The 26,209-nt window shown below is 47.6% G+C and overlaps 3 protein-coding genes across 5 annotated transcripts in view; 2 read left to right on the forward strand and 1 right to left on the reverse strand.

Moving 5' to 3' along the window:
* Nucleotides 1-10,027, forward strand: part of SLC35F3 (solute carrier family 35 member F3) — a 192,650-nt gene extending 182,623 nt beyond the window's left edge. For both annotated transcript variants that reach the window (XM_075497388.1, XM_075497389.1), the window contains 4 exons: nucleotides 3,775-3,900; nucleotides 6,684-6,876; nucleotides 8,470-8,559; nucleotides 9,727-10,027. In XM_075497388.1, coding sequence (XP_075353503.1) covers nucleotides 3,775-3,900; nucleotides 6,684-6,876; nucleotides 8,470-8,559; nucleotides 9,727-9,971 — 654 coding nt within the window. In that variant the 3' untranslated portion in view covers nucleotides 9,972-10,027. The remainder of the gene's footprint in view (nucleotides 1-3,774; nucleotides 3,901-6,683; nucleotides 6,877-8,469; nucleotides 8,560-9,726) is intronic.
* Nucleotides 10,028-22,327: 12,300 nt separating this feature from the next.
* COA6 (cytochrome c oxidase assembly factor 6) lies at nucleotides 22,328-24,054 on the forward strand. Its single transcript, XM_075497390.1, has 2 exons — nucleotides 22,328-22,761; nucleotides 23,959-24,054. The coding sequence occupies exons 1-2, from the start codon at nucleotides 22,618-22,620 to the stop codon at nucleotides 24,052-24,054; spliced, it is 240 nt and encodes a 79-aa protein (XP_075353505.1). The 5' UTR covers nucleotides 22,328-22,617.
* A 1,027-nt stretch (nucleotides 24,055-25,081) lies between these two features.
* TARBP1 (tRNA guanosine 2 -O-methyltransferase TARBP1) overlaps nucleotides 25,082-26,209 on the reverse strand; it is a 39,054-nt gene continuing 37,926 nt past the window's right edge. For both annotated transcript variants that reach the window (XM_075495909.1, XM_075495908.1), the window contains one exon: nucleotides 25,082-25,444. In XM_075495909.1, the coding sequence (XP_075352024.1) occupies nucleotides 25,279-25,444 (166 nt within the window). In that variant the 3' untranslated portion in view covers nucleotides 25,082-25,278. The remainder of the gene's footprint in view (nucleotides 25,445-26,209) is intronic.

The following is a 26,209-nucleotide window of genomic DNA, read 5'->3' on the forward strand; positions in this document are numbered from 1 at the left end:
CCCTTTCTGTACAGCCCATGTGAAAAGCAGCAGCCATTGCGGGTGGCACTGTCTGGTGTGCTGGGGGATAGCCTCGGGATGAACCCCAAAACAAAGCCTTCCTCCTGGGACTGGCAGCCAGGAGGAGGGACAGCTGCTGGGGCTTCTCCGGGAGCGACCCAGGGACTGCGAGCCAGCCCACAGCCTAACCCCAAAGCTCGCAGTCCCTCAGGCCCACGCTGCGTCAGAGCTGCTGACCCTTTTAGAAGCACCTTTTGAGAGGGAATTTGGCAGATGAGGCTGCAGGGGCGATGGTGCCTTGCCCTGCGGCGAGCAGGAGCCCTCCCACGCTCCCGCTCCATCCCCCCGGCAGCGCAGCAGGATGGACAGAGCCACAGCAAAGCTCTGACCGCACATTTGGGTGTCCCTGTTCACACCCGCTGGAAGAGAGGCCAGGTGAGAAACGTAGCGGCTCAGTGGGGTTTAAGCACGTACAAGTATCCTACTTGGCCTTCTGAAGTGCAACTACTAGCTCTACAAGCACTTAAATCACAATTTGGCTGGAATTTAAATGTAAGAGCAAGCTACAAAATCCCATCCTTGCCACTCAGGCGCTTGTAAGTGCCTACATCTCCTGTAAGGACGCTACACTTCTCCCCCTTTCCCTTCACTGCGCCCAGAGCAACAGTCCAACTGGGCTGCGAGCTGTTGTATTGCTTTCACAGAAGACACACATGTAATGAAGCTGTGAGTGCCCGAAGCATTGCCTCTGCAAGCCCTGCAGTGCTGAGGCATTTGCAAGTAACGGCAGGCCGGTAGCCGTGGTGTGGTGGGGTGCAAGCAGCCCGTCACCACCACTAACGACGTGCTTGATAGACAGGCTGAAAGGCTTCCAGAGAGAGCGTATGTCGACAGGCGAGGCCAAGACTCATCTGACGCTCGTGACATGCTTGGTAGAAGAGGCAAGGACTTCTGCCCCAGCAAAACTCTTCATAGACTGCATTTATTTGCTTTGATCTTTGACTTCAGTGTTTCCCTCCATGCTACAGTAAATAAAACAGCTCAGGATTCAAGAGAGCCATTGCTTGCAAGTACCTCCTGCGTACGTAACGTATAGACAAGCACACCTGCCAGTGGGACTTGGAAATAAATAAACTATCAAATCCCAGATCGTAGTCTTCCTTGCAACTGGGCAGAGACCCAGCCTCCAGGGAGGTGCTCTGGAGTCAGCCAACCCCTGACATTGAAAGCAAACCCGGATGCTTTTTATTCTGCAGTTCATTAACGCGCCCTGCAAGTTTCCACTGCCGCCCGCAGGGGCTCAGGCAGGCTCCCTTCGCCAACGCACACGGAGGTACCAGCCCTTTGCCCCAGCCTGACTTGTGGCTGTGGTTTTCCCCCGGCTCTCCCGTGAAGGCTGGACGAGCCCCACGCATCTCGGATGGGAGACGGCCACGCCTGGAGCAGATGCTAGAGGAAACGCTGCATCTTCCACTCTTTGTCACCTGGTCTGTAGCACAGGTGATGTTGAAGGGCTGGAGTTGCCATCTTTCAGCTAAGCCCAAGCCATGCATCTTGCAGCTCCACAAAGAGCCATACTGAGTCAGAGCAAAGGTGTGTCTGCCCCAGCAGCCTGGCTCCAGCAGCTGCCTGTAGTGGACACCTAGAAAAATCTGTCTGAAAAAGAAAAGCCTATAATGATATTTCCTCATGAGACTTTCCAGCCTCCAGCAATCTGAGGCCCAAGGACTTCCTGAGACGGAAGCGATATTCCTATAGTTAATAGTTCTCGATGGATTTTTTTTTCCGTGAGTTTATCCTTGTAAAGTTTTCACATCCACAGTGTACAACAGCAAAGCTTTCCTTGGCTGAATTATATGTTGGGTGAAGAAAAAAATCTCTTTTTGTTTGTTCTGCACCTGCCCCATGCTAGTCTCATTCGATGACCTTTTTTCTTGTGCCTCTGAAGCCACACAGAGCATCTGAATTTTTATTTGACAAGCACCAGCACGCTGACATGAGAGAACTGCTGAGGGCTGCTGAGCTCCTTCAGTCCTGCCTATCTGAAACAGCCCCACGTTGCTGTGGAACCATGCACTGGGGTTTTTTCTCTCCTTGCCTTAAAAAGAAGCCTGTCCAGGACCTTAGGGCCCAGCTACACCACCGCCAAGCTTCGCTTTAGAAATGATGCGCAGAATTTAGCTGTGCTTGGAGAGATCGGGTGCCAACAGGGCTGCAAGCCAAGATGCCATATCTGAACGTCCCCAAATTTGCAGCATGTACACCCAGTCTTTGCAGCTTGCACCAGGCTCCGCTCTGATCAGGTCATAAATCAGCATCTTCAGAACCCGCTGCCCCTCGGCTGGGCCATGCAAGGGGCTGAGCAGCTGGGGGAAACCCTGCCTCTCCGTAGCCTACCGAAGCTGTGCTCATGCAGCATCTTGAACAGCAGTACAGCAATTTCTAGACTCAGTATTTTCCAGGCAGTGTCAGGTTCTGCTGATTCGGGCTTTCTTCTACCCTTACGCCACCCTGCCATTCTACAGCAACACCTTTGGAGAAATTGATCCCCTTCTGTTTGCAAAAATGGGGCATTTTTCTGTTAGGGGAAATTGGAGCTGTTGTTGTCAGCGTGCAGGAGGGATCTGCTGGGTGATTGTCTGTGGAAGCTTTATAGGTGCCCCCTGGCACCAGCCCCAGCTCAGCCCAGGGAAGAGGCTGCTGGTGCTGCCGGGATGGGGACCTGCAGCTGGTAAAGGGGTCCCCTCCACCACAGCTTGCTCATCAGGCGGCAGCAGAGCTTGGCACACAGGCTTTCCCCTGCATCTTCACAGCAGCCCCAGCATCTCTGGTGGTGAACGGGAAAGGTGAGGGGAGGCCATCGCTCTTGCACGTGTAGGCAGCTGCAGCCTGTGGATGGGGCTTAAAACCCCAGTCTGGCCCCGGGAGCGGAGACAGTTGGCTGGCACTGACCCAGCTATGGGTCAAAATAAACTCATTTATCCCAATCATCTTAGAAGCGTCACCGTGACTGTGCAGCCAAAGGGGATGTGGTCCAAGCAGGGCGTCCCTCGCACCACTGCAGAGCCAGGCTGCACGGAGCAGGCAGAAAGCCCCTTTCACCCCAGAATTAGCACGTGGGGAGGCTTGAGGCGCCTGGCAGGACAGTCCCGGAGAAGCCAGGGGTCTCTTGCTGACCCTGCTGAATCAGGGGCAGCCTGTCCCTTTCCTTCGTGAATGCTACCTTCCTTTGGACAACCCCCCTCAGGCATTGCTGTGGGCCTGGCCAGCTGCCCGAGCCTCCCTCTACTCTCTGAAATGACACGTCTGAACTGGAAAGTAGTTGCATGAGGTTTATTTGAAACCCCTTTTTCCTCCAAAACCTCCTCAGGACTCAGAGCCTTTCCTGCGAGCACCAGGGAATTACTACTTGTGTGTTATTGTCACGCACAGGCTGCGGGGTCTCGCCGATGGGGAGGCTCAGTGACAGAGATGAAATCCCCCCTTCAGCTCAGCCCGCGACGCAGGGCCCGGCGCTCCGGCCCGCCGCGCACCGCCCCGAGGCAGCCGCTCCTTCGCAGCTCTGCCCGCAGCTTCTCTGCAGCCAGGGAAGCCACGAGGGGAGGCAGCGTCGGCTCCTCGGGCACTGGCCTGGGCTTGCTACTCGTTTTCTACATAAGGAGGGGAGCAGACGATGCAAAAGTACTGCCCTCTCATTTAAAGCTGCTCTCATGTTTTTTCCATGTTGGGGCTTGTCCAGTAACGCTTGCTCGCTTTCTTTCTTTCTCCAACCAGATCGTGGCTGCTATATTTGCTATTGCAGGGATAGTTATGATGACGTACGCTGATGGGTTTCACAGCCACTCCGTTATTGGGATAGCCCTGGTGGTGGGCTCTGCCTCGATGTCTGCTCTCTACAAGGTAAGCACACCTGGGTCTTCACCCCCAGAGAGATGCCAATCAACCCCATCACTCACTTTAACTGCTCCTGTCCTACTTGCAGACCTTCACGCAGTTCAGTGCCACGTGCCCTTCTTTGAGGGGCTCTGCCATAAACACACTGACTCTGCAACACTGCATTCAGGTATTCACTTGCTTTGATGTCTGCCCTCACTTAGGATAAAAACTCCTATTTCCTGGGAAGAGTCTTCTCCAGTGCCCACAGGAGGACTTACAGATGCCCCACCTTCTTGAAAAATGAGGCTGCTTTTCCACAGGTGCTGGATTTAATTACTCACTCTGGAAGTGCCCTGCAGAGATTTAGCTGCTTTTTTCAAGCCACTGTGTTACCTCCCCTTGCCAGTCCTCCTTCGGTGGCATACATAGCCTACGCTGGGCTTGAAGCATTGCTTATCATGGAAATAATCACCTGCTTAAAATCCAAAGCACATGCCTATGAATCAAGGTCTCGTCCTGACCAGCCAGGCACGCTGCACTATGTGTAAGATGACATGCAGCCTTCTCTGCTGGGCAAAGAGCCATTTCACTTACCCTGCGACACGTATGTGGATTTGCCTCTGTGCTGCTCATGGCGTGCAGACTCGCAGTCCAGAGAGAGGAATAAGCACTTGTAGGGTGCAGTTCACCCACCCTGGCTCGGATGTGGAGACTGGGATGAGGTGTCGAGCTCTCCATCTGGTCTAATGAATTGCACTGTACCAGTCCTCCAACACAAACTGGCCAGGCAAGTCCTCCAGCCTTAACACAAGCAATCCAGGGAGACTTGCCAAACTGAGAAGCGTCTGTCTGTGTCCCTCAGTGCTGTGCTGCAATGCTTTCTGCTCACTTTTTCAGATCGGCCTATGTCTTACATAAGGGAGGTCATGAAGTTTCATACAGCTCTTTCCTCTAAAAGAGCATTTCCTTGCAAGACCAGAGACGTGGCCCTCCAGACCCCAGGAAGTGCCATGGCTCTGGAGTCATCTGCAGGCAGGGAGGGTTATTCAAGGCTAGAGCCTAGCTCTGCCCCTCTGCCATGGCACCTCTGCTCCCTGGGGGGACAGAGGGTCCCAGGGCTGCTCCACCAGAGCCCACGCACGGGGAGGTGATGGTGGCAGTGCCAGCAGGGTGTTAGTCTGCAACGCGCCCCGCATGCGAGGACAGAGCGGCAATGCAGCTGCACTGGCCAGCGATGGCTGCGAGGTGGTGGGAGTGGGCAGCAGCCCCGCGAGCATGGCAGCCCTGCAGACCTGCCTGCCGGGCTCTAGTTAGGCAAAGGGAAGAGCCAACTGACACTAGCGAGGGGGCCTACCATCCCAGCACAAACCGGTAAGTCGGAGTCCAGTCGCTCTGCTGGTTTGCAGCCCGTGGCAGGGGAAAGCTGTACCCAGAGCCCATGGGATCCACCGGATCCTCTGCAGTTCTGTGGTGGAAAACTGATGCAGACCCCAGCCCAGTCCGCGGGGGCTCCCCAGATGGGCCGCTCACACCCCTCGGTTCCTCTCTCTTTCTCCCGCTAGCAAACCAAAGCTTTTAAATCCCTCCCCGCAGTGTCATTAGTCAGGCTGCAGCTGTGCTCTGGGCTGCGGGCTGCAGCTGCCCCGTCTGCCTTCTGGGGACAAGCCAGTCCCGCCGTGGGCAGATCCGGGCTGGGCTGGCACCCTGGGAGGTGCACAGACACTGCGGTCCTCACTGCCTGAGTCTGCGGGGCAGCAAGCTGCTCCCTCCTTCAGAGAAAATGGACATGCTGTGCATTGGGATAAAACCTCATTTATCTTCCTAAAAAATAGACTGGAAGTGAGTCCAGCAGAGGAAAGGAGTTGCTCCTGTGTGCAGCTGCTGAAGTTGGTATCTACAAGAAGAGAACCCGCTTCTTAAGGGGAAGGGTTTTTTTCTTTTTTTAAGTATTTGTAATTTCCTCTCGTGCTGCTTCCCACTGACCAAATCTAACTTTCAAAACCCCACCAAGGAGGTCGAGTCAGGAATGTCAGGGGGAGCCTCAGCTCCCCCCGAGGGTGGTTTCTCCAGGGCTGCGTGGGGCAGTGCTGGTCTCGCCACCCACGAGCCCGTCGCCCAGATACCCTGCAGCCCGCCCGGGCCACGCAGTGCCCCATTTCAGCAGCCTTCCTCCACCCGGTGTCTAGGAGGAGGAAGAAATTCACACCACAGAAAAAAAACCCCTCCCGGGTAGACGGGCCAGTCAAAGCAAAGGAATGAGGACGGGAGGGAACAGCCTCCGAGCCGCCCCCTCCTCTCTGGCAGAGAGGGGCTGGCACAGGGATGTCTCACGCAGGGAGACCTCAACCCGTTGCTTCCTCTCCTCCCCCTACCCTGCTCCACCAAGTCTTCTGTATGTAATGTCAAATTTTCCTGGGGTTTTCCCAAAGGGAGCATGCAGAAAACAGACCGAAGGGTCTAGGCCAGGGTGAGCAACCTTCCCTTTCAGGAGGTGCACGGCCAAAGGCGCTGAGTCCCCTTCCCACGAGGGCTCACTTGGCAGCTGCCCCTGCCTGTGCTCCAGGGGGGTGCCAGGAGGGAGAAGGCTGGGGCAGACGAGCTGCTCTCCACAGCTTCACGAGCAGCCATGAAGTGAAGTGTGTGGCAAGCATCGCCGCATAGGTGCTGACTGACACTGCTCAGCACCCAGCCCCTTGGCCACAAGCGCTGGCCAGCGGGCCAGGACGCCGGGAGCCACTGGAGCCAGGACACCAGCCCTCCAGAGGAGCGGTGCAAGAGAGTTAAACCCATGTGTTCTCCTCTTGTAGGTTTTATTCAAACTTCTTTTGGGCAGTGCTAAATTTGGAGAAGCTGCCTTATTCCTGTCCGTCTTAGCTGTCTTCAACGTCCTCTTTGTTACCTGTATTCCTGTCATCCTTTATTTTACCGAAGTAGAGTACTGGAGCTCTTTCGACATCGTTCCTTGGGGAAACCTCTGCGGATTTTCGATTCTCTTATTGAGTGAGTAGACGGGGGCTCTCTCACTGCTCGGGGTGGAGGAGGGTGCCAGAAACTGGCCGCGGGCGGAAGCTGCAGGCTTCTGAAATACTGGAGCTGTTTTCCCTTCTTTTCAACCTAATTATTAGCTTGAGAAATCATGCAGAGGGCCCATTCCTAGGTGCCAACGTAGACCCCGCTCCTGCTGTTATTATCAAGCCAAAATATTGTGGCCGTCATTAGGTGCTGTGGGACTAAACTGTAAAGCTTGTCCTAACTCCTACTCGTGAACTCGGCGTCACGGAGACAAGCGACACCTGCCCGGGCTGTGATGGGAAGCAGCCCTGCCGGCAGGGCATTACCTTGGGCTCGTCAGCATCCCCCGAGCAAGCAGCTGAGGCCAGGCCAGTCAAGGTCAGCCGCCGGCACCTCCGCTGACTTCAGTAGCAGCTAATTGCTATTCCTAAAGAGCAGAAAAGTTGAAAATGTAGCATTGCATAGAGCTGATGGGAATTTGGTAGGTGGCACTCCTCTCTTCTGCTGCCACTGCTGGGCCACCAAGGGAACCCAGCTTGGGAGGGATGCCAAATCTAAGCCTTAATGATTCATGGTCATCAGACATGTGATGCCGTTCCTTGTTAAACTAGTCGTGTTGACTGTGCTGCCACAGTTGGTCCCTAAACTGGATGATGGCATCACATCTCCTAAAACCTTCCTTTCATTTCTACTGGAAATAGCCCTTCTCCATCCCTGTCTTGAGTCCCAGCTCCTTTTACCCTGAACAGTCACAACGCTTGACTCTAAAGTACCTCCAGTTTACTCATCAGTGGACCCCATAGTGAAAGTAAGCACTACTTGCTTACTTTCCGTAAGCAAGTAGTGCAGAACTTGGCAAGCGATCACTGGGGTGTGCAATGTATAGGTACTACTAGAAGACAGTCAGAGCCCCAGCTGCTGACAAGTTCAGTATTGGCAAGTCTCTCCTGACTTTGCTAAAGCTAATCACCGTAAAACAAGGGTGAATTTGGTCCAAAGCAATTATTAATTTGTCATGAGACACTCCATGAACAGTGTATGGTATTACCATGGAGTGATATTATAATCATTGAGTTGTAATGATATTTTAACGATATTATAATTTCATTGTATGAAATTATATTTAGCAAGTTCCTGTCTGGAAGAGGGTTAGATTTACAGCATCTTCCACCTGCAGCTGGAGGCAGCTTTTCTACAAAAATATATTCAGCCAGAAGCGACTGTTTGGCTGAAACCTCCCAGATGAAAAGTGTTTAGTCTTTCAGCAGGGCAAAGCGGATCGGTATAGAGAGTGGGAATCACTGCACAGTACACTGAGAGACAGGTTGTACCCACCTGATCCTGCCGCTGGCCTCCCGTGGGATATATTCTGGAGTTCTCCAGAAACAGCAATGTCTCAGGCAGGCGGACGTGCAGCAGACAGACGTCTGTCCGCAGGTATCTTCCTGGAGTAACAACAGAAGTTACTGTGCCTTCTATGTGAACAGCATACAGAGGGAGTAATAAAGCATAAATGTTTCAAGTGGCGTTCCCTCTGGCTAGTTTCACTGTAGTAAAAGGTGTTTTTCTTTCCTTCTTCAGCATTCAATATTCTACTAAATTTTGGGATTGCTATTACATACCCCACCTTGATTTCTCTTGGAATTGTACTGAGTGTCCCAGTGAACGCAGGTAAGAATTTCTGCCTTTTGCATCTTAATGAATACATTAAATCTGTGGCCTTTCAAATACACAACAGGGATAAAAGCAAATAGCTTTACTAAACATGTTTTGCATCTTCTCTCAAAGACTTACAGAGATGACACTAATTAAAAATGTATACTTTATGTGTCAAATATGTATTGTATAATATTACATGAATATTCATAATCTCTAGAATTGCTTTTTAAGTTACTGTCCGAAGAAGCCTGCATACTGAAAAACAAAGTAGATTTGAAGTCATCCATTTCTGGGCTGGGATGAAAACTCACGGACGAAATAGAAATCAATTCTTAATGATTTCTTCAAGGCAGGTTTAACACTAAATTGAAACAAATAAAATTGCTTACATTTTAAAGCAAATATGTACTAGTAATTCTGCTTACCTTGGTAAAGAACATTGCAGGTGTTTATCAAGAGCACTGGACAATTCAGTTTTGGGCATGGCCTGGTACGTTCCCCTGACAGTTTTCTCAAATTTAGCAAAAGCCAAGAGACTGCGGAGCCCAAGAGGGCTGGGCAGGGGAGTGCAGAGGCAACCCTGGCCCAAACCGGAGCCACCTCTCCCAAACCAGGCTCCTAAAACCCAGCGTGCTGAACTGGTGCCACGGTGCAGGTGGCAGCTCCCAGCTTTGTGCTGACTACACGCACACTGAGCCAGGCACCGCTGGCCGCCCCGGCAGATTTTCATACCGACCAGATCCCCACCAGAGTGTGTGCACGGCTCAGGGTGCGCAGGGTTTCTTATTCAGCGGGGCAGTCAGGCTGAGAAGAAAAATTTGCACAAAGGAGCTGCCATGCCAGGGAAGGGAAATGCTCCTTCCTCTGCGTACCTGGACCTCAGCGGGAGTTCCTGTGCAAGCAAGGGACAAGATGCTGCTGCAGACAACAAGTGCAGCTCCAGGCAACGTCCCCTTTTGCACCCTGAGCCCACAGGCCAGCTCTGCCTGCTCTGGAGGGGGCCGTACCCTGCTGTGTGCTAACCCAGCAGGAAGGGTCGTCTCCCTGCCACCATCTCCTCCGTGGTCATGTTCTCCTGCCCCAGCCAGCCTTCAGAGCCAGGGAGGCGAGGGGGAGGGAAGGGGATACTGCCCTAATGCTTTGTCCCACATAATAACACCCGTTCCATGTCCCACGCAGTTGTTGATCACTACACGAGTGAAATTGTCTTCAACAGCGTCCGAGTAATCGCCATCATCATTATTGGCCTGGGCTTCCTCCTGTTGCTCTTGCCAGAGGAATGGGACGTCTGGGTGATAAAGCTCCTCACGCGTCTCAAAGTCCGGAAGAAGGAAGAAATCCCCGAAGGGAATGGCGACATTGCTTCAGGACTGCCTAACAAAAGCCGGAGAACTCGCCCCTCCATGTCATCCTTTGCTCACTAAATGCTCTTTTTACCAAAACTTTGTGGTTAACCCTATATATGATGACGCAAAGGTCTTTTCTTGGGAAGAAGCACACCTGTCCAACACGGTGTACATACCTGTACAGTTTTGATATGATCACCATCTAAGGCATCGAGTCTTGGCATGTCCAGTTTGCTTGTACTTTTTTCACATCAGACCTTTCACTTAAGTAGTACACTGAAAAAAATCTGCAAACCAAGAACCTCTCTTCTCTTTTTAAATGAATGTAATATATAGTCAAAATATATTTGCATAGGTTATTTTAAAGAATGATTTTCATGAAAAGCAGGGCAGACATTTTGAACATTAGGTACCGAATGATGCATTGCACACTGTGATTTAAAAGAAACAATTGCTATGCTACATCACACATTTATTTTTGACCAGAGCTGTACTCTGAAAGTTTTCAAGGAACCAAAAGGGAATCTTTTTGGGGATGGCAAGATGGGGGGAAGAGTGGAAGGAAGGAGGTTTGGAAATCACTCTATGTAGATGAGCGCATGTTGCGCTGCAACCAGGAGAAAATTCAAGCGCTAAAAATGCTTGCACTAAAGCACTAGAGAGAAAGCAGTTTAGAGCCCAAATCTCCTTATTCTGCATGTGACTGTAGTCCACGTTTAAAATCATGCAAGAGAAATCCAGTGCCTTCTACAGAACTCTTGTCTTTATCCACGCAGAACCAGGTCCCGCCGTGAGGCACTTGCAGTGGCAGGGCTCAAGGCTTGCAGTCCTGGGGGACCCCAAATTCCCACCGACATCAGAACGTGCCCCCCATACGCGCCGTGGCTTCTGTGGGAACGTGGGGCCCAGGGGACTGCAAGTTGGCGTGCAGGAGACCTGGTTCTCTCCTCACTTGCACAGGTTTTACCCCTGTGTGGAGCTGCGCTTGATTAACACCAGTGTGAGGAAGGGGAAGTCTTGGTCATGTGTGGGACAACCCAACCGAAAATGATCAAAGGGGCTGGCAAGAGCGTGGTCGCTGATGTACAGTCTGAGAGCACGGACTAAGGGGGTGAATCGCCAGTTGCTTTTACTCCATAATTGTGAGTGTTAAGAGTTAAAAATGTAAGAATATTTACATCAAATGTAACACTTTTTATGAAACTTGTAAGCACCAGGATGTTTACTTATGCGATTTTGGTTCGCCATTAAATTTCTATCTGTGATAGATCACATGCTATGTAAAAAAGGGGGGGGAAAGGTTATAGTTTACTATTTTTGAAGTTTACATTGTTGCATACAAAATTAAAAGTGTTCTTTTGAACTGCTGCCATAGCCTAAGGGTCCCTGCTGCCACTGAGGCCCTCTTTGTCTCAGGCAGGGGTGGCATCCACTTAAAAACATTTTAGCAAATCAACTTCAGATTCCATTATCTGTTTGGCAAAGCTAAATAATAAAAGATTTTAAATTCAGCCTCTGTCAATGCTATCTGTTTCCTTCTCTTGACTGCATCTTTATTCCAGTTTTACTGTGGGTAGTATTTGGCCAAAGTGATCAGAAGGGAGAGACAAGATCATCAAAGCAACCAAGGTTGCAACTGCTGCATCGCTTGCCAGGCTGTCCTCAACAGGAGGAGCTTTAGACTCCTCCGTTAGACTTTAGACTTCCTGGGCAAATCTGTCCGGGGAGCTGATGTTAGGCAGCAGTCAGGAAACACGTCCAGCAGAAGCAGACCTTCCTTTGAAAAGCTGACCTTCCTTTGAAACCGTCAGAGAGCAGCCATAAATGCATACATTGATAGGTATTTAGGGGCTACGGACAGGACATGAGTTTGTACATTAATAATTGGGCCCTCGTCCAGGCTGTATGTTGTTCCCTATGTATCTCTTCATGGCCAAATAGACACTAAAGGCTTGCTAACAGAGATTACACACGCAAGCAAAAATCTGAGGCTGTGGGAAGCTGCTTGCAACTACTGTCCCATTCAGTGTTACACACCCGAATTTTTCAACCTATTTCTTTGGGAAGCAGGGGAGGGTAAGGCACAGGACAGGAGCGCAGGTACAACTCTAATAACTGGTTTGAAGGACACACACAGAGACTTGATCTCAAAGCTCCTGCTCAGAGTTTACTCCATCTTCGGGCATATCATTTGTCATCCTCAAAGTACCCCCCCCCCCCCCCCAAGCCTCCTGTCTGAGGCAAGGCCAGAGAGGCATGTACAGACGGCCCTTCCATTTTCCATAGTCCCAACCAGTGGCATCTTCTGTCATCTCTGCACTCCATTTTACTGTGTGTTTGATGCAGCCTGGTAAGTATCCAAAAGGCTCTAAATGCCAGTTTAAAAACTGCAACTAACGTGTGTTTATTACTAAAGTGGCAGCAGATTTTTTAACATTCAGTACAGATCGTGGGGGAATTTATGCACCAGAATGGAGAGTAGCATCAGTAAATTCTGTGATTTACCAGATGCAACTGTCGTTGCTTCTGTTGGCTCATCCTTCCCGAGAACAGGCTAAACGCGTGCAAGGGCTGGGATTTCAAACAGCACTTTATTACAGTCTCACTCCTGAGTGGGAGCTGAGCAAACTAGATTTACCCACGTTAAGCAATTCTAAACTACACATAGACAAGTTAATCAGATGAAGTGACCTATATTTCTCCAGGCAACACCTTGCCCTAATGCTAAACACCTGACTTGACGGCAAGCAGCTGCTTAGCAAAACCTTCCAGACAGTGAAGCCTAGGATGTGACTACGAGAATGTCGAGAAAGCAGCATGTCCATATGGGTACGTGTGTGCATCTGTAAGTGCCAGAGCTTCCCAGATCTGAAGCTGAGGAATGAAAGGAACTGGAGTCGTTGGCTCCCACCAGAAGGACAAGGCAGAGAGCAAACCCTTCTGAGAAGGCGTTAGATCATAGAATCATAGAATCAGTAAGGCTGGAAAAGACCTCTAAGATCATCTAGTCCAACCGTCAACCCAACACCTCCATGCCTACTAAAACATGTCCTGAAGTGCCACATCTACACGTTTTTTGAACTCCTCCAGGGATGGTGACTCCACCACCTCTCTGGGCAGCCTGGTCCAATGCTTGACCACCCTTTCAGTAAAGAAATTTTTCCTAATATCCAATCTAAACCTTTCCTGATGCAACTTGAGGCCATTTCCTCTCATCCTATCACTTGTTACTTGGGAGAAGAGACCCCTCAGCCTCCTTTTCTCCAGGCTAAACAACCCCAGTTCCCTCAGCCGCTCCTCATCAGACTTCTGCTCCAGACCCTTCACCAGCTTCGTTGCCCTTCTCTGGACACGCTCCAGCCCCTCAATGTCTCTCTTGTAGTGAGGGGCCCAAAACTGAACACAGGATTCGAGGTGCGGCCTCACCAGTGCCGAGTACAGGGGCACAATCACTTCCCTAGTCCTGCTGGCCACACTATTCCTGATACAAGCCAGGATGCTACTGGCCTTCTGGGCCACCTGGGCACACTGCTGGCTCATATTCAGGCGGCTGTCAACCAGCACCCCCAGGTCCTTCTCTGCCAGGCAGATTTCCAGCCACTCTTCCCCAAGCCTGTAGCGTTGCATGGGGTTGCTGTGGCCCAAGTGCAGGACCTGGCACTTGGCCTTGTTGAACCAATTGGCCTCGGCCCATCGATCCAGCCTGTCCAGGTCCCTCTGCAGAGCCTTCCTCCTCTCAATCAGATCAACACTCCTGCACAACTTGGTGTCATCTGCAAACTGACTGTAACTGGGCCACCCTTCAGGTGAACCAAGACTGAACCCTCCTGACCTTGGGCTGTTAAAGGACTCCCAGGACAAATTCAGTGCCTTGGAGGTGAGGGCTGAGTCGTGGCAGGCTCCCCTGCTTGCCCTCAGAGGCCAAAGCGCTGTGTGCAATGTCTGCAGCACCCTGCGAGTCAGACCCACTGCTGGCCTGTATGGACCCCCCACAGCCCTGCAGGGCTCTACCTGCTCTGCAGAAGAGAGCAACACAAGCCTGGAACCAGCACTTTGAGGCCACCCTTGGCCACCTCAAACCTCCTCCTGAGGCAGACCTGCAGGTCCCTGCAGCATGAGGCCTTGCTGCCTGCTGCCTTTGAAGCTGGTCTCCTGCATCATCACTGCGTGGCTCCTGCCCTCACAGAGCGCTGCCAGCCACCAGTGTGCACTCTTGTTCAAGGGCTGACCCGGATCCTCAGCTTTCTGCCCCAACTTAGCCCTCACAAGGTGTCTTGGCTCCTCCAGCAAAGCAGGAAACCAGTAATGATCCAGTGGGCTTGTTAAAACCGCAAGTCAAAAAAAATCTCAGGAAAGCAAATAGCATCAACCAGTCCCCATTGCAGCTGCCGGCTTTCACTGCCGCACAGTACAGCCGTGAGGAATCTGAGGAAGGAGCAGCAGTTCCCCCCTCCCCGCACATCTTTCTCCTTGGCCTGTTGTCTGTAGTTGTCTCCTGCTGCTTACCTTTATCGTAATTTTTTATTGCAGCTCTCCACAGTGACTGCATGAGCCTTTCATCAGCACATGAGTCAGAGCTGGGTTTATTTTAAAAAGTTTCTCCAGTTCTTCTGTCTAGGATGGTTGTATTCATATCAGTAGTCTTCAGAAAATAGCTATGAAAGGCAGAAATCCAACCACAATACTCAACAGATGAACAGAAGACACTGAAACCAACATGTAGCTTAACTGTTTTGGGGGTTGAGGATACCAGCAGAACCTGTAGATCACCACGTTCTGGGGCTGAATTAATGTCTCCTGTAAGCTTGGGGACAAGTCACTCATCCCCAGCTCTCCAGAGTGCTCTGTAACAAAACTAGTGCAATATTGAGTTGGTCAGGATTAATACAGACAGTATCTTCAACCTATAGGAAAGGTAACATCACCAGGTTGACACCATTTCTGGTCCAAAACATTTCTGCTGCTGTACCTACAGGCCTGCAAATCCACTGGAAAGTGAAGGTTTCCCTGTGCAGTGAACGCAGAAGCCTGAATCGACTTGCGTAGCTCTGGATCATATTCCAAATAAACTCACAAATCTGCACAACAGAAACACATGTGAAACACCTCTCCTCTTCACTGAAAAGGATGTTATATGTCTCCAGAACTTCAGAAGCCCTAGGAATAGCACCAGTCACCCGCCTGGGCTACGTGGACACAGAAAGCAGGCTGGGACTGGGGGTTTCTTCAAGGAATGGGGAAAGAACAGAAGCCAGAAAGAATGCAGCTGGTGTAAAGCAGGAGCACAGGACAGCTGCTGATGGAATCGGGTCAGAAATACCTTTTGGGAAACACTTTCCAGGGGAAGATGCCCACCCGTCCCTTGCTACAACTCCAGTTTGAAGAAATGGGGTCTGTGCACATGCTGTAAAGTCATAAACTACGGCGAGTTTGGCTCCATGTCCCTGATTTTTACTGCAGAAAGGACAGAGTCCTTCAAGGCCTCCAAACCTGAGCTACTCCTTGGCAAAGGCCAAGGCTGAGAAGCTTCTTTCACAGTCCAGTCCTTGTGCAAGCTGTCTTTGCAGAAACTGCCAGCAGTAACAGATTTTGATGGATGAGTTTAATTAGCTCATCGTTATTAAAAGAGAAGCAATTAGATTTTCTTCTTTAGCTGGCATGTTCTAGAGCATTTCTATAATAACCTGCACCTTATCTAGAAGTCCTGAACATTAACAAGGGAAATAAGAAAAAAAGGAGCTGAAAGATCTTGTGAAAGCAAAAAGGAAGTAAAATGAACAGATGCCCACCTGCAGCCTAAAAATCTTCTTTTAAGAGGAAATCACATTCCTAAGGACAGGACCAGTAGCTCAAACTAATGTTTCTGAAAATAATAAGCCTCATATTTCTCTCTTCTACCTGAAACTCTGTTAGAGGGATCTTTATATATGCACAAGATCATTCTAAAGAAGGTGGCGATCAGTATTTCTCCATTGCACGTTACAGATACATAAGATGCAACCAACTTACTTCTCAGTAATGGAGAGTGGGACTTATAAGCAGAGTTACAATTCTTGAAAAGGCTAAACAAGGGAGGTTGCGGAGCTCACATTAGTAGTGTATTTAAGAACCTGCTATAGGCAATCTCTCTGCAATGATCTAGAGACATTTCTTTAACCCTACTGCTGAACTAGATGATCTCTTCAGAACAGAACTCAAAAGAGTTTTCCAGCTCTTCCTCTCCAGGTTTCCCTCCAGTTCTAGATTCAGCCCACCTAACATCTCAAGACAGCCATCAGTGCATTGATTGGGAACAAGAGCAACCAACCTGCAGGGCACCTTTCACTAAAATTAAGAGAACTAAAGTAGATGTGCTTTACCAGAGTTATCCACCGTAAGTTGAGAATCTTTCTGATGAGTGACAACAGTAAATTTAGAGCTCCTCACCATGTATTTTAGACTTTTTCACCATGTCCATTACCTCCTGTCTATTAATGCTGAATGCCACCAGCTATTTTGCTGCCTGGCCACATGACAGTGAGAGATCCTCTCTCAGTTTTAGTCTTCGCTCTCCTGAACCAGTAAAAAAGTATGATCAGTAAATGGGGGTTTTTTGACCAATCATTTAGGAGTACATACAAGAAGACTGGCCTCAGCACAGCTCCTTTGGTAATCTCTCTCCTTTTGAACAGCAATAATTTATTCCTGTTCTCTGTTTCCTGCCTCACTAACCAGTTATTAGTCCACAAGAAAACCTTCTGTTTTGATCCACTGTAGCTTCATTTCTTTGGTAAGAAGCATCATTAGAAACTCTTCAGAAATCTAAGTGCAGTGCTTCCTATTCTCTCAAAAAAATGGCCAAGACAAGTGTGTGGAAAGTCATTCCCCCTTCAGACTCCTTTTAACACGAAAGAACAAGACTACTGAGAGACTGAGACTTCTCCTTTGCCTTTCCTTAGGGGAGGGCTGCCTTGGCTAACTTCCACGGATTATTTACATCAAACTCCAGCTTCTGCATATACCCACGACTGACCCAGACCCTTAAAAGATTCTTATGTGATTCTTAAAAGAATCCTAAAAGCTGGATTCCAGTGGGGTCCATGCAGCAGGATTTGTAAGGACTTATAAAATGTGAATTGCAGCTTGGATTTCCTGCCCTGCTGGCTATGAGCATACTTTATGGGCCAGTGAACATAGCTTTGCTGTCTCCCCGCAATAGGTCTCACTGTCCCTCTGGCTTCTGAAGCTGCCAAGTCTTTAATGACTGCAGCCTAGCAAGCAGAGTAAGTTGCATAATACTCTCCTTGTGATTTTTTGCCAATTATACATTTTAAGTGCCTTCCTGACTTGTAAACAAAAACATCTCTTTTTCATTGTGTGATTTTGGATTTGGTCAAAGGCATGTCACTTGCTAGTTGGGCTGCTAAGAATATGAATATTGATCTTGGGAACAAATACTCACCATGTTTGAGAATGATGTTGCCTGCGTGCATGTGTAAGCAATCCCATCTGGTACAGTACACCTATGCTTCACAGACAATGTTTATAGTGAACATAAGGTAATCGGTGCAGCTGGTGGATTATTAAATGCAATACCTGAATGCAATCATGCAGCTGGATTTTTTATAAAGAATTTTAGGATGCGTTTCAGTCTCAGAGAGAACTAGGAACCACTTCTTTGCTTTTAGTACATAACATGCCACAGAAATTTGAAGGCATGCAAATGAAACTCAAAAGATGAGTTTTCTTATTCCATTTACATAGCTTTGAAAATTGGAGTCTGCTTGTAGAGCAGGCAGGTTCCCAGTTTCCCATCTAGCTTTCTTGCAAAAAGCTGAGCATCAACATTGCTGCAAAGCGAGCTTGTCTCATTCTTGGTGGGCTTGGAGAATTGCTAATCAGGAGCCAACAGAAGAGCAAGAATTAGTCAGTCTGCCCACCTTACCATCGCCTGCTTTTCCCAAAATACTCCTTTTTCTGTTTTCTTCCTTCCTAACAACTGAACAAAAATGGAATATTGGCATTAAAAACAAGTGCCTATAATTAATGTAAATTACTTCATCACCTTGAAAGAATCCTAACCCTCCAGTTGTTTGGTTTTTTTCTTCATCATAATCGCCACTCCTCTGGGTAGCCTAGTGATTTTCAGACTGCATTCCACAGAGTACTCCACTGATGTCCATGAGAGGTCACAAAGACAAGCAAGCCTTTTCTCAGCAGGCTTCAGATCACTAAACAGGGGTCTGGAGAAAGTGAAAATCACTGTTCTGTCTATTCTTTCTCCTTCTGTCTCTGTAACAGCCTGCACAGACAGCTTAGTCCTTCCTAGTGAAATCCCCTCCAGCACTACCTGACGAACCAACACACCCAGCCCTCTGATACATGCAGAGCTACCGCGCAGAAAGCTGTGGTAGCCTCTACGTCCGTCTCTCCCTCAGTGTCCCAAGCCATGTGCTTAATTCTCTATGGTCATGTCACACCGGCACTCCCTAGTGCAGGGATCCTCATCACAACACCCACCAAAGACAGCATTATGAGGAAATCAAGGGAAGAGCCCCAACACACATTTAGTTGAAAAATAACGTGATAATGCACGTTTTCTTAGGGATTCAGAAAATTTATTTGATAAGGCTGCCAAACAAAAGCTACAGTTTTCTTTCTCCTCATACACTCAAACCCCTAAATTTTTGCTAACTCATCCAAAGAAGTTTAAGCATGTTATTGTTAAAAGGAAATTCATAAAGGTAAAATTCAACATGAAGTCTTTACGAAATAACAAAGAGGAGTGCTTTGCATAAGGCCATAGAAAGTACAGTATACATTTCTTAAATGTTTGGAATCTAATATGCCTCTTTCAGATCTTTATTTGCAAACGTTTGGTATTAAATGCAAGGTTATGTAAAGAGAAAGAAGTTTTATTTATAAATATATATCATTTAGTATTATCAGTGGCTACTTAATAATGAACTCATTAATTATTAACTAAGGAATTCATTAACTGTCTGCCAGTTCTTCAGCAATTCTCTTACAAAGCTCAGAAAATTATTGCTCAAAAAATCAGTGGTCTTCTCTGAAGCCTGATTCTTCAAGAGGGATATTTAGTTTTTAAAAGATTTTTGAAAAGCTATTTTAAAGATAAAAATCACCTGTTCTGTTAAAGAAGGACCTATTTGAAAGAGAACTTAAGTCTCACTGAACCCTAATAAACCACAAAAATAACCTCAGAAAGCAACGTAAGGAAGACTTTAAACAATAAAGATGTATAAATGCTTCCCCTCCACAAGAACAAAGAGTGTTTCTACACTTGCCTTTGCAGACTGCATCTTCAAAGCTGATGCTACTGCCAAGAGTCACCCATGAGGGTCTTTAGCCAGTAAAAGGATGAAAGTAGAATCTGAAATTTGGTCACACAGCATCTCAAGAGATCCACTCGGAGAGATGCTTGATGTTCAACTATTTAAGTAATCTCTGTTAAAACCTTTTCAAAGAGGAGCAGAAAGAGGCGATTACTGTTTGCAGTTCATGGGGTTTCTTTGCTTGATTTATTCCTTTTTTTAATAATAAAACCAGCCATAATTAATAATTGTGAGTTTTTCTTTTTTTTTTGTTTAATTATTTTCTTTCACCAGGCATAGCAAGGAACACTGTAAGACCAAAGGAGTCAGAGTTACATCCTTAATGGACATCTGAGAAGCAAGAAAGAGAAAAATCTTAATATATGGTTCTCTCGCACTACATATTTTTTTATTTTTTATTAAAAAAACCTGCTTGGTGCTCAACAACAGAAGAAAATGCCCCAGGCTACCTCAGGTAAGATTTTGTTATTATTTCCAGCAAAATAAATAGTTGGACACAGGGCTACATTGCTTAAAGAACTCATTTTTAAATTCAGTTCCCTGAAAATCTATTACAGATAAGGATCATATATTGGCATCTTTCAAGACAAGACAAACAAATTAATTGAGCTCCTGGTATAAGCACAAAGCTGAACACAGCTATAGAACATCAAGGAGTGCTTGCATTATTAGTCCTACGGACACCTGTAACATGCTAATTGCTTCCGAAGTGAAGGGAGAAATCATTATGGTTGCCAATCCAGAATCTGCTGGGCAAATTGCAATTAAATACGGGGTAAGTAGGGCTGTAGGTGAGGAGAGATCTGTTAATGTTAACTGGAAGGCAAAGTACACACAGTGCTGTCTCCCAATTAGCAAGAACAGGCACAAAAGGGTCTGAGAGCTGAACTGCTGATGAACTCCACACAATTCACTTCAACGCATTGCTGGCTAGAGTGGGAGATGGGCAGAATCTGAAATTTGGTCACACAGCATCTCAAGCGATCCACTCAGAGAGATGCCTCATGTTCAACCATTTAAGTGGGAGATGGGCATCTATTTCTTTAACATCTCTCTCACTAACTGCTAAATGGAAATGTAATTCAACGGCTTCAACTGTGGCAACCAGCGCACCTAACAAATCTGGAATTTTTTCAGCCTCCCATCTTTCTAGAACATTTGCTTCTGCCTGGCTATTATAAATATCCCATTTATTACTTATTGGGCACATTTCCCAAAAGTAAAAGACTAAAGATAGACACTTAGAATTGGCTAACTAACAACAAAAAAATCCACCTCCTTATGATAGCAGTTTAACCAAATGGAAATATTGCCATTAAAAATGTATTAGATAAATCTGTCTTTTTTTCTATTCATGCACTTTCTAAAACCAGATCACTAAATTTCCATAATATCCATTACACAGAGTTATTTACCATTGTCTCTGGTGAGTATTTCTTGGGCTACAGGTCATTAAAGAATAAACTATTTATCACAGATATCCCAGATGTGCTATTTGGGCTTTGTGATTAATTATATATAATCACATTATCCTCTCTGTTTTGTGAATGCAGTAACCAAACAACATTACACACACCATAACTTTTGAAATCTAAACCACAACTGACTCTTCCTATTATCACATTTCAGTCTTGAGACTTAACATTCATTTTCTTTTCAATATTCACGCTTGTAAAAGCTTGCTTTGCAAAAGCTTGAGCGCAAAAGGGTTGTAAGTAAACTGTAATATGAATTTACTTCTATATGAATTCTTTTAAACAGAAAAACATAATTGAAATTCTACTTTTGTAGTGACTTCCACTCACCTTAAAACCCCTGTTCTATTAGAAATTAAATTACTGCGTTTCTGTCCCTTACCTATCATAGTCTAGCAAACAGAAGGTGGTTAAGCAAATAGGAAGGGACGAGAACATGGACTGTGTTATATACCATACAGTGTACCGCAGCAGTTGCATTCACTTTGCTCCAAAGAAGTATCCCTTCCAAGGGGTTGGTTAGGTATTTCGACAAACAAAATCCCCTCCAGATCTGGGTGGCTTACAGGGGGCTCTGCTGAAGAAGTGCACATCCTTGGTCTTCTCTTAAAATACCTTTCCTTGTATCGAGACAAGCGAGCCACCTGCAAGGAGAAAGCATGCCCACCACCACCAGCCAGGATTATCACATGCTAAGGAAGAAAACCAGCTCATGGTAGGTCGACAGCTACGCCCGCTCCCTGACCCGGCTGCCGAGTGGCCTCACGCACCAGAAGGAGCACCGGCTATCGACAAGCTCCTGGTAAAGCCACCGGCCTGGGAGCTGCCAGGGGCTCAGCACCTGGCAGAGCTAGGCTCTTCCCAGCTGCCAAAATGTCACCCTTCCCAAACCCACACCGCATCACTAGGGCAACACGTGCCATAGCTTTTGAAACCGCAAAACTGCTCCACATTTCCAGGCGGCTGATGGGCAAAAGCAAGACTATCAGTTCCTCGGCTACAGGGACTGACCGTCACGAGGAAACGCCACCGAATCCCAAATAAAATAACGAAACGGAGTTTGCTCCTGGATGCTTTTTACCAGCGCTGCAGGCTTCGTGCCTGGTGTTGCTGCCAGGCTGAGCTCAGCAGGCACCCAGGCCGGCCCCCAGGCTTCTGGTATTATTTTATCACTCTTACTACAGGTAAATTTTTCTGCCACTGGGGTAAACCAGTTCTTCTTCCTTGTTTTTATTACCAGCTTGACTTAACGACAGAGTCCGTCACCAGAAACATTTCCAGAGCGGTTTGTATAAGGTGCGCACAGCTGTGTACAAGCCAGCGAAACCAAGTATCTCCGCGGCTTTACACGCGCCTCTCGCAAACCCGCGGCTCTGCCTCCTCCGACCGAGAGGACACAGCGGGGAAAAGCACCCCGCAGGGGCCTGGGGGGAACCGCTGCGGACGGGAGGATTTGGGGAGCCTGGGCTGGCCGGGACTGGCCCCGCGGCCCGACCTGGCCCGGCCCGGCCCGGCCCCGGCAGCTCCGTCCCCATGGCGACGGCGGCCCCGCGCGCGGGGGCGGGACAACCGGCCCGCCTGCCAATCTCACCCGGGGCGGCCGGGGCTGCGCCTGCGCACTAGGAAAGGCGCCGCTGCGCTCCGCTCCTCTCCGGCGCGGTACCGCTTCCGGGACCGTGACCTTCCCCGCGCGAGGCCGGGCCGGGCGGGTGAGCGCGGCGCGGTGCGGGGCCCGGGGCCCCCCCTCCGCTCAGGGCCCCCCTTCCCCCGGTGCCTCGGGACCGCGGGCAGGGCGGCGTCGGGCCCCGCTGTGGAAGCGGCGAGGCGTGGTGGGGGCTCGCAGCACGCCCGGGGCAGCGGCGGAGGCGAGGCGCGCTTGGACAGGCACCCTTTGCGGCCGGGTGGGCAGCGAAGATGTCGGCGCCGACGATGGAGGAGAGGAAGGCGTGCTGGGGGGCCCGGGACGAGTTCTGGCAGTGCTTGGATAGGCACGCCGGCGATGCCTCCAAGTGCGAGAAGCTGCGGCTGTCCTTCGAGGCGCGGTGCCCGCAGCAGTGGGTGAGCAGCCGCCGCGCCGCGCGCGTCCGCCCCACGCTTGTGCTCAACGGGCAGGGCCTTTCTCTGCCCGTTAGCAGCTGCATCGACATCGACAAGGAATTACGCCTGCCTCCTTGGCCACGGCAGCTCCCGCTTCTTGGGTTGCAGGACGTCCGCGGCCCTACGCTTTCTCCGAGATAACCCTGCACCCTTGTCAAGCCTCGCTTGGCGTGCGCGCTTTCGGCCTTGCTGGGAAATTAAAACTCCTGAGCGGACCGCTACTGGCCCGGGAACTATAGGCAGTAGTGTATAGTATAAAGGGAAAAGAAAATATGATCTCAAACTTTCAGATAAATACACAACTATACAAGCATACAGGCTTATTGTTCAAGATAATAAAAAAAAAAAGTTCTGGAAGATACTCTGGAAGCTTTTAGAAGCACACAGAAATTACTGTTACTAAAGGAGAAAGGCTAATATGGAGGCGAGGTGACATGCAGTTGCATGGCATCTTAAGACGGGCATCTGATACCTTCTTGTGCATAAGAAGACCCTTCATGCAGTATAATTTCACAGTAAACCATCTGCTTACATGTAACTCATTCACGTTGCGCTTTTTAGTTTCCTAAGATCAAGCTACAATTCTTTTTTAATAGGCACTGCCTTTTAGTAACAGTAGTGTCTGAGGGGCTGAACAGTTCTGTTGGAGCTAGTAGACTGAAGTCAGTAAAAAGGACAGGTACATTCACAGTTGCTGTATTGACTCATACTTTGAACACTGCAGTTCTGCCATACGTCACCTCTAGCGATGGTGGTTTCATCTGCCCGTGCTTTGCACCACACACATCAGTGGCTCTGGGCAATGAATTCAGAGGTTACCTAGCTGCTGGACTTATCTTTGTATTACAAATAATCTTTGTTCATAGCAGTGAAAAGAGCAAAGCAATAGACTACTTTTATTAGATGTCCATGGAAGTAATGGGGTCGTTGTGACAGGAAACTGAAGTGCACTTTCAAAATGGTAAAAAAAACCCCAAGGAAGACAAAACCCAGACACACTCCACCCTTTAGTCTTCTGTTTCAAGAGAGCAAGAATCTCCTAACTAGTGTATTAAGATCCTCCTTAAGTTCAGTGATCAAAGACTTTATTTGTTGTGATGCACAAAGCCCCTTCTCTGCTAGTTTCTTCTGATGAACATCTTTTCTCTTTTTAAACAGGTTAAATATTTTGACAAAAGAAGAGACTTTTTACAATATAAAAGAAAGCTTGAAACAGAAGGGTATCATCCGCCAGAAGCTGCTGGAAAGTCTTAAGATCCTCTGCTTTCAAATTAAATCTATGGAAGGAAGAAGCGTGAGAAAGCAACAGAAGCTGCTTGAGCTCAAGAACTGGTAACCTGACTGTCTCCCTGAAATGCAGGCTGCTGTTCTTGTTGCAAGGTCTCGTATGTCTGCTGCAAAAAGATGGTCATGGACAGCTTTGTCATGAGTATAAGTCAAAGGAATATGGTGCAGGGCTGTTCACAAATTAAGGTTTTGAATGTATAATTAGTCAAATTGTTTCACAGGAATAAATGATTATTTAATAGTGTAATGTACATATTCTAAAGAGAACAATAAAACTGCTTTTCAATAAGTGAACCAGCTTTTCCTAAAAAAAAAAAAAAAAAAAAAAATCTATTCCAACTTCCCCTCCTTGTCAAAAAGGAGGTGGTGGTATAATGTAATTTGTATTTGTCGTTTACCAAGTATTTCAAATTATTTCAAAATACAGTTTAAGTCAGACATCAGTTTAATAAAGCAGCAAGCATTAAATCTAATGCATCCTGTGCATATATGTAATTTACATATTTTGAGTATGCTAATTTTTTATAAGCAATAGGAATTTTTACATTAGCCATAACAGTCAGGTTTCAAGCAGTATTGCTGTTAGAAGCACAGCAGTTATTTATCACAATCCTCACATTATGGCCTTTTATATAATTTAGTGTTTTTGATTACTTTACGGATGCAACTCCATTTAAAGATACAGACTGTCTGCAGCAGGATTAGTAAACTTGACCATGGAAGGCATTTAATGTAATAATGTAAGTGAATTTACCTTGCAAAAATTATATAATCTAGCATATCTAGATACTGGAGGCATTAAATACTTTGGCTACAGTAAGTTTTGATGGTGGTTATAGGAAGGCACCACTTCAATTTCAAGCATGGTCATCACAATCAAAGTAGCTGCACTAAAAATCCTGTGTTTTGAGGTTGGGGTTGCTCATGGTACTATCCTGATGTTCTAATAGTAGACAAATCACACACACAACATGCAATATAAATAGTATTTATTTCCAATGCAACAGTTTTATTTAAGGAGGTAAAGTATTAAGGCATTTAAAAGTCAGTCTGAACACTACAGAGAACAAAACATGCAAAAGCTAAGAATCTTCATTCACCCTGAGTTTGTATCTCATCTAGTCAGAATTTCACGTTGTAGCACCATAGGAAGTCACCCAGCTGTACTATAAGGCACAAAACTCTTGGCAGTTATTTTTGTTGTTTTTGCTTGATCACTTGTTGCCTTGTATACTCCCAGATCAGCAGAGCTCCACTTACATGAACATTGAGTGATCGAATGATACCCTGCTGAGGAATTTCCACACAGACATCCAGGTGGTGAATAAGGTTTGCTGGAATTCCTTCATGTTCATTTCTAGGAAAGAAGAAACAGTAACTTGTATCTGAGAAAAGATGGGTGTTCCAGAAAGCAGAAGATGCAAAAGTCACAACAGCATCCAAATGCCGTTTGACAAATGGTGCATCTCCCCTCAATATAACTGATGAGGACAAGAAATGAGTTTTTTTTTTTTTTTAAAGCAGTAATACATTATAGATACAAAGAAAACATGGGAGACCTGACTCAACTTTGATGTGGAAAAACTGGTAAAGCACTTCATCTTTAGTTCACTGGTCCAGCAATAGCTGAACACCCAACATAAGGACTCCTGCCTTTATTTTGAAACTATCCATATATAGTGAAATGAAGAGCTATAAATGAAATGACCAGGGTGCAAAGCTGCTGGTACAGCAGGGAAGCTTAGCGGCCCCCTTTACATTCAATGAGGTCTTACTACGAGGGAACATAAGACTGCTTGAAGCCTTGAACTGGAAATGTTTCATCTCCTCAGAATAAGCACACCAGAAGATACAAAAGGTTATCAGTAATTAAAACTATGTTTTTAATTAGAAGAGAACAAAGTGATTATGAGAACTACATTCTGAAGACAAGCTACATATAAAAAGGTTTGAAAAACAGGTATTTCTGCCCACTTTGTCCTAAAAGGATAGACAGACAGGCCCTTCCTCCTGGTCTCAGTGGCCTTGCAATTCCAGTAGCTTTCTGACTTGCAGGTGCTTTCCTTTAGATTTCTTGAAGCAGCCTCCCCTTTGTCACATCTGAGGCTCACCTGCTTATAGG

Source organism: Mycteria americana, chromosome 3, assembly GCF_035582795.1.
Source record: "Mycteria americana isolate JAX WOST 10 ecotype Jacksonville Zoo and Gardens chromosome 3, USCA_MyAme_1.0, whole genome shotgun sequence".
NCBI lineage: Eukaryota > Metazoa > Chordata > Aves > Ciconiiformes > Ciconiidae > Mycteria > Mycteria americana.